General features: G+C 34.1%; 1 protein-coding gene across 4 annotated transcripts; it reads left to right on the top strand.

Annotated features, from left to right (window-relative positions):
- The first annotated feature begins 1,250 nt into the window (after positions 1–1,250).
- On the top strand, positions 1,251–7,323 carry LOC113872382. 4 transcript variants are annotated; one of them, XM_027509899.1, is made up of 3 exons: positions 1,405–1,743; positions 2,352–2,449; positions 2,542–7,323. In XM_027509899.1, the coding sequence occupies exon 3, from the start codon at positions 2,733–2,735 to the stop codon at positions 4,989–4,991; it is 2,259 nt and encodes a 752-aa protein (XP_027365700.1). In that variant the 5' UTR covers positions 1,405–1,743; positions 2,352–2,449; positions 2,542–2,732; the 3' UTR covers positions 4,992–7,323. The 4 variants fall into 4 exon arrangements, with proteins under 4 accessions (XP_027365699.1, XP_027365700.1, XP_027365702.1 ...); XM_027509898.1 differs by having other exon boundaries at positions 1,251–1,743; positions 2,352–7,323; XM_027509901.1 differs by lacking the exon at positions 2,352–2,449 and having other exon boundaries at positions 1,443–1,743.
- The last annotated feature ends 1,107 nt before the right edge of the window (positions 7,324–8,430 follow it).

The following is an 8,430-nucleotide window of genomic DNA, read 5'->3' as shown; positions in this document are numbered from 1 at the left end:
TACAACTACCAAGTACCAACGTCCATAAAAATCAAGTACGATATTTGATATAATTAATAACTCAGCGGTTGCTAGTATTTCCAATTTTTTCTAAATTAACGATAAAGAAAAGTTATATATAATTTTTAATTTAAGCTGAATGGAAGTGATAAATTATTAATTTTTACATACAGACTTAATTTTATATCCAAATTATCTCTTCCTTCCTCTTATTTACATGATTAAATTTGTTGACTTTGAGAGTAATTTTTGTTACATTAAAAAATTGCATAACATTCTTACGTGAAAATTGTGGTATTTTTTTTATAAGTGTAAATGAATTTTTATAGAGTTACACCTGTTTATTATGGGTTATATTTTGGTACAGTTTTTTAAGAAGTGTTGTTTAAGTGCAAGAAAGAGAACGATATGATAAAAGAAAAAATAAAGGAAAGAAAAACATATAAATTTTTTTACATCGTGCATATAAAATATAAAATGTAAAAGATAGATTAATAAAAGAATTAGTTTCTGATTTTTGTATAAAATATGTAATATACATCATGAATAAAACCTTTTTACAAAGCATAGCTTAGTCATTGTCATTAAACTAGCTTGAATTTGCCAAATGGGTGCCTAATTTTATTAGTATACACTTTTTTATAAAAGAAAAATATATAGTCTTAAGTTCAAATTTACGCATGAAATAAAGCTTTATTAGAAAAATTAGCTTTACCATATTATATATTTTCTTAATATTTAATTCAAACAGATTGACTTCTCTTAAAAAAATTTGTAATGCTAAAAAAAATAGAACAAACTTGCATACATAAAGTTATTGTTAAAAAGTCTCTATGAATGATGTTATATATAGAATGAGGAAAACGCTATATAACTTAAAAATCTGATTAATTTGGATATCAATGTCACTGGTGACAAATATTCTTTACATTACCGATACCTATAGCCAAATTAAATTAAAAAAAAAACTGGGTTTTAACAAAAATTTTTAATACATTAAAAAAATACTAAAACAATTTATTTACATGAGTTAGCATATAGTTGTAATTTGTTTCACAAATTAGTATATAATTGCGTCCCTGAGAGATATTTAATTCGCGTATATACATTTTTTAAATAGAGAATAAAATTTATTACTATTTGCTTATCATAAATTCCATCGTTAATATCTTGTATGCCATGCTATACAGCTAAACCCTTGCTGCTATTTTCTTTCGTTTATTTGTACTATCATATGCAACCCCAAATCGAAATCTCGACAGCAAAACAAAAATCATAAGAGAATTAATATCAGCAGTTACAAACGTTACTATGTAGTATGAAAATGAGGATTACTAGGATGGGGTGGGGCAAAACAGTAATTCCGAGAAACACAAAAAAGAAGAGGTTGAATTCCTTTGACCTAAATACCCTCTTTTTGAGGATGGCCCCAAACCTGTATTACCCTTCTCAGCCCTCAGAAGCGATGCTTCTGGTACCCCTCTAATTCCCAATCTTCCTCTCTTCTCCTTACCCTTCTTCCTCTAATTCCGATTTTCTCCATCTCCCCGCCAATTTTCCTCAACCTCTTTTCAAATTCCTCTTCCTTCTCCCTCAATCCACAAAACCCCTTCGATCCCCATCTTAATGCTCTAAACCATCGTCTCGCTACCCTTTTCACCATTACCCACCTCCCCTTCATGTTTTTTCCAGATCCTAAGACCATGGTTTCCTACCCTTTTGGGAAAAGCTTAAAGCTTTCAGGTAATTTTACTGTTATTTTGTATTCTTATGTGTTTTAGTCAATTCTTAATTTTTACAACCAATTCAATTGTGGGCATTGGGTGTGATTCAATATCTTCATGAAAGTTTGTCTTTTTTTTTTGGTTAGTTCAGTCGCTTGTAAAGCTGTTCAATGTTGGGTTATGGATTCCCGTGTCAGATTAAAGTGGTGTTATTCGATGGTTTACATGTAGTTCCGCACCATGTTTATGGTCATAAGTTTATGGTCAATGCATGTCTTGTTTTTCTTGGATTCTTAAAGTGACTGTAGTTTCTCATGAATGTTAAACATTCTGTGCTCTATTAAAAGGTGATGATTTTCATTATGTGGCTAGGAATTTAGTTCATGTAATTTGCTTTTGTTTCTGGGATGGTTATCAATTTATAGACGTGTGAAGGGAACCTTTGTGGATACCAATTCTATATGACCATAGATTTGTGGGATTGAAATCCCAATCGTTCAATATTAATTGTAAATCAACAGTTAATGGTGCAGTGTGTAATTTGTGATTTAATATATGATAGTACTCGAACCTGTTAAGGATGGACAATTGTTCCCTTGTCTCATTTGAACTATTTATGTGTTGCAGTTTCATCATAGGAGCCTGACATGATTTAATTGATTGCAACAATCAAACGGTACATTATTATGTGTTTGAGGTGGGGTGCTTGGAGAAAGGATAGAAAAGTAAAAACCCAGAGCAATTATTGTCTTGTGTGGTATGCTTTGCAAAGTGGTTGTATGATCTTAAGTTATTTTGTTTGTGTGTTTCTTTGCAGTGATGCATACAATTCAGGACTTTTAACATTAATGTGCTTGACAGAGGATTAATATAATATGGTTTATCTGACTTATCTTTTGTTATCCGTGGGATCTTGTAAGAGTGTCTTGGCCATAAAGCAGTTATTTGTATTATAAGTTGAGCTTCGGTTCTTCTTGTTGTAGCTATACACAGTGATTTACATCTGCAATGGCTAACCATGATTTGATACTTGGTCAAAGTCACAATTTAGCACTTGGTCATGACCAGCAATTGGTGCTGGGTCATAATCATAATTTGGGCCTAAGCCAGAACCATGCATTGGAACTGGGATCAGCCCACGAACATCATTTAGGCCTGGGACAAACCCATGATCATGAACTGGGCTTGGGACATGCCCATGACCATGAATTGGGATTAGGACAGAACCATGATCATGGAGATGATGATGATCACACTTATGAGGATGAGCATGAGCTAGCCATGGATCAAAAACCCGAGCATGATGACCATGAGTTGCCCCTTCCTGGACAAAATCATGAGTTAGTCCTAGCAGAGAACAATGATTTGACTGTTTCAGAGAACCAAGAACTTGATGAGAATATGGACCTGGCTGTGGTTCAGAACCCAGAAATGGGAATTGATTCTGCTAATGAAATGGATGTTCAACAGTCACAACTTGTGGTTGCTTCTGCAGCCCCTGTAATTCAAGCTCGTACTGTTAGTCCTAGTTATGAATTGTCAGTGGGGCAAGAATTCCCTGATGTCAAGAGTTGCCGAAGGGCATTAAGGGATACAGCAATTGCTCTTCACTTTGAGATGCAGACTATAAAATCTGACAAGACCCGCTTTACTGCCAAATGTGCCAGTGAAGGATGTCCCTGGCGCATTCATGCAGCTAAGCTTCCAGGGGTTCCGACCTTTACTATTAGGACAATCCACGAGAATCATACGTGTGGAGGAATTTCTCATCTTGGCCATCAGCAAGCTTCAGTTCAGTGGGTTGCTAGTTCTGTGGAGCAAAGGCTGAAGGAGAACCCTAATTGCAAGCCAAAGGAGATATTGGAAGAGATTCATAGGGTTCATGGCATCACCTTATCGTATAAGCAAGCTTGGAGAGGCAAGGAGCGTATCATGGCTGCAATGCGTGGATCTTTTGAAGAAGGCTATCGCCTGCTTCCACAATACTGTGAGCAGGTGAAACGTACAAATCCAGGCAGTATTGCATCTGTTTATGGAAATCCTGCTGACAATTGCTTCCAACGTCTCTTCATTTCCTTTCAAGCATCTATATATGGTTTTTTAAATGCTTGTCGGCCACTCTTGGGGCTTGATAGAACATATTTAAAGAGCAAGTATCTCGGCACATTGCTTCTTGCTACAGGATTTGATGGTGATGGGGCTCTCTTTCCTCTAGCATTTGGTGTTGTTGACGAGGAGAATGATGATAATTGGATGTGGTTTCTGTCTGAACTTCATAACCTGCTTGAGATCAACACTGAAAACATGCCAAGGCTTACTATTTTGTCTGATAGACAGAAGGGAATTGTGGATGGAGTGGAAGCAAATTTTCCTACCGCTTTCCATGGATTTTGTATGCGCCATTTGAGTGACAGCTTTCGTAAGGAATTTAATAACACCATGCTTGTCAATCTTCTATGGGAAGCAGCTAATGCTCTTACTGTAATTGAATTTGAAGCAAAAATTTTGGAGATTGAAGAGATATCACATGATGCTGCATATTGGATTCGAAGAATTCCATCTCGTCTCTGGGCCACTGCTTATTTTGAAGGGCAAAGATTTGGTCATTTGACAGCCAACATCGTTGAATCTTTAAATACGTGGATATTGGAGGCATCTGGGCTTCCGATAATTCAAATGATGGAATGCATTCGAAGGCAGCTAATGACTTGGTTTAACGAGCGCCGAGAGACCAGCATGCAGTGGACATCAATACTTGTTGTACCTTCTGCTGAGAGAAGTGTTGCAGAGGCTCTTGAACGTGCCCGCACATATCAGGTTCTTCGCGCCAACGAAGCTGAGTTTGAAGTTATATCCCATGAAGGAACAAATATTGTTGATATCAGGAACCGTTGCTGTCTTTGTCGTGGCTGGCAGCTCTATGGTTTGCCCTGTGCTCATGCTGTGGCAGCACTTCTCTCCTGCAGGCAGAATGTCCATAGGTTCACAGAAAGTTGTTTCACTGTTGCAACTTATCGCAAGACATACTCACAAACCATACATCCAATTCCTGATAAATCTCTGTGGAAGGAATTATCTGAGGGGGATGCTAATGCTAGCAAAGTTGTTGAAATTGTTATCAATCCTCCTAAATCACTTAGGCCACCTGGGAGACCCAGAAAGAAGCGAGTTCGAGCAGAAGACCGTGGGCGTGTTAAGCGAGTGGTGCATTGTAGTCGTTGCAATCAAACAGGCCACTTTAGAACCACATGTGCAGCTCCCATCTAAGTTGCTGAAATAATAAATTGGACCATCTTTAGTTATGTTCCCTCTGCCAATTACCAAAGCGTTTCTGTAATCCTGTTTATTATTTATTTAGGCTTGATAGGTTGACTGGCGAGTAAATGATGCATGTTATTTACTTGATATTAATGTGAATTAATTTTAGCAGATACTCTACGTGTATATACACTCCAATAATTGGAATTGTTCAATAACGCAGATATATGGCATGATTTTCCGTTTCTTAGAGTATTTCCTTTTGACTATATTTTTGTAGGGATGTTCGAACCTCAAATTTTGTGAGGGGAGGGAAGCACTTATGATGAGGTCTTTACATATGCTTCCTTCTTATTGTGAATATTGTCTGGTTTTTATCTTTCAATATAAATAGATTAACTTTATCAAACTCAAATTAATCTTTTTATCACCAAATTAAACTTTAAGATGACATGAAGTTAGTCTTTAAAAAAACTAAAATGACAGCATTAATCATTAAAAGAATATGCCATTGATGAGTAGAGTTGACATGTTATCTCATTAATTTTAAAAGCCCAAAATAAGTTCAGAATGATTGTTTATTTGAAAAGGCTCTCTTTTTTAAGTTACTAAAATTTATGTGAAGGAGTATTTCAATAAATAAAGACAAACGTGCAAAGATATTCACCGATAAAAACCAATAACCCCAATTGTGTATTGCAATTTATGACCATAGGAACAAAATTTTAACTATATATTTATATAATTATACAAAAAAATGCCAATAAATTATAAAGGGTTTGGTAAATAAAAAAAAAGGTCTAAAAATTTTGTGGCGATGTATGATACACGGAATCGGCTTTTTTTTTATCCTCAACTTGCTATGGACCAGTATTATGTTATTCGGTTTGCTCTGTGCTTAGCTAATGTGTGTTTTCACGTTGCCATTTCAAATATCATATTAGTCCAGAACATTGCATGTTATTTAATGGAATGGCGGAGTATATTTGGTTTATGCATGAGAGAAATTGAACCGATGTTATCCATTGGCATCACAAGCAAACTGGCAATTGCATTAGCTAAGAGTGTAGATAAAATAATTCACTTGTGTTAACAATATTTTATTATTTTAGTTTATTAAATTAGTATTATAATCAATAAGTCGTTTCGATATTTTAAGAATAATTTAGTTTGTTATTAAATATTTTGGTTATATAATTAGTTTAAGTTTCTTTTACTTATTATAAATACGTTATTGCTATTGAATAAAAGTTGAGTTCTTTCTTCATTTATTCTTCTCACACTTATGTGTATTTCTTTTTCTTTATTTTATTTTATTTTTTTACCATAAAACCATCAAAGTGGTATCAGAGTTATCTTCTTACGTAACTATGAAAATGAATGTTGGATTAAATTTCTCACAAGTTGTTCTTCATCTCTTTGATAAAGAAAATTATGATCTTTTGGCTATCAAAATGGAGACTTACCTAGAAGCTTTAGATCTTTGGGAAGCTGTTGAAGAGGATTACGAAGTTCTTTTGCTGCCGCACAATCCTACCATAGCTCAAATAAAAAGTCACAAGGAGAGAAAAACACAAAAGATAAAGGCAAAATTATGTTTTTTTGCTGATGTTTCAACAACTATTTTTATTGTGATCATGACCTTAAAAACAGTAAAGGCAATTTGGGATTATCTTAAGAAAGAATATGTTAGGCATAAAAATATTTAATGCATGCAAGTGTTGAATTTGATCAAAGAATGTAAACTCCAAAGAATGAAAGAGTTTAAGACAATCAAAGTATATTAAGACAAACTGTTTGGCATAGCTAACAAGGTAAGATTACTAGGTACTGATTTTCCTGATTCTAGAATTGTAGAAAAGATTCTTGACAGTGCCTGAAAAATATGAGGCTACAATCACCACCTTAAAGAATGCCAAATACCTGTCCAAAATCATACTAGTGGAACTCTTAAATGCCTTACAAGTACAAGAACAAAGGTGTGCAATGAGACAAGAAGGTGTTATTGAGGGAGCCTTACATATTACGCATCATGAAAGTGCAAGATACAACAAGAAGAAATCTTCTCCTCCATATCATCATTGTGGAAAAAATGGTCATCCTCCTTTCAAATGTTGGAGAAGGCCAGATGCACATTGCAGTAAATGCAACCAAATGGGATATGAAGAAGTTACATGCAAAAATCAAAACCAACACCAAGATGAAGAGACTAAGATTGCTCATTATGAGGAAAAAGATCTATTAGGCCTGTAATTTATTATTGAGTGATCTGTAATATTTTATACTTGTTAAAGGTTAATTGAATGATTATTAGTATTGGAATAGATTTAGATGGTGTTTTGAAATTATTAAAAAAAAAAAAAAAAGGTGAACAATAAAGTCGATATGAACAGTCGATGTGAACAGTAATGTCGACGTGAACAATACTTAAAAAAACTTTAAAATTTTGCTTAAAAATAGGGAGCCTTGCATGAAAATTTTTATTTTTACACTTCTCAATAGTTCTAGAGAGACCCAGGGCCATACACTACTATTTTTTCTTATATTAAACTCTCATAAACTTAGATTTCTCACCAGATCTAAGATTCTATGTCTCTTCTAAAGGACCTAAAGTAAGTTTCTATAAGTTTAAAGTTAGATTTACCGTTTATTTCTCTTCTTCTTCTCTTTCTTATAGATAGTTGATGATATCTTAGAAGAAACTTTATTGTAGAGCTAAATCTTCAGTGGATCTTGCCTTAAAATAAGTACTATTCGGTAGATCTAGTGTAAATCGTTGTTCTAAGGTAAAGGAAACTTACTTTAATTATTAAACGATGTTTGAAACGATTTGGTATGTTATTACAAGAAGTTTTGAGATGATTTTGTCAAATCTCTTAGATAAAAGCTATTTTCTATGTTGTAACTACTGTTAATTGATTTAAAATGCTAAGATTTGATTGAAATATTATGAATTATTTTAGCTGAACTATTGAGAATATGATTTTGTCTATGTTGTATCATACTAAGATATATGTCTTGCTTCATTATAGAGCTGAGTTGTATGTTAAGGTGAATAGACGTGTAACGATAGAACATGCTAAGTTGTGCTATCTAGATCTAGATACCGAAATGGGTCATTCCCAAACTGACTTGGTTGCTTCTGGATTATTTAGGCTGTGAAACCAGTTGGAACCGTTTTCAGGTTGTGCATTAGATGGGCTGAGAATACATGGAGCTGTTGTTATGAGTAATATTTTGCTATATATATATATATATATATATATATATATATATATATATATATTCTTTTGTAAGCTCATCCTTACATTTCTTTCTATGTTGTTGTGTGCATGTATACTGCGATGATCGTACAATGGTACATGAGCAGATGTAGCAGGTATTGCATCTACTTCACAAGCTAAAGGGCTAATAGAGAAGTGTTAGAAGGCTGGAGTTGAGTAATTTT

The sequence above is a fragment of the Abrus precatorius genome, unplaced genomic scaffold (assembly GCF_003935025.1).
Source record: "Abrus precatorius isolate BTA unplaced genomic scaffold, Abrus_2018 Scaffold7, whole genome shotgun sequence".
Classification (NCBI taxonomy): domain Eukaryota; kingdom Viridiplantae; phylum Streptophyta; class Magnoliopsida; order Fabales; family Fabaceae; genus Abrus; species Abrus precatorius.
Note: the sequence above shows the minus strand (reverse complement) of the source record. Positions and strands in the feature narration are given on the sequence as shown.

Excerpts from the sequence above, each read along its gene's own strand:
- LOC113872382 (XM_027509898.1), top strand. The coding sequence starts at position 2,733 with ATGGCTAACCATGATTTGATACTTGGTCAAAGTCACAATTTAGCACTT.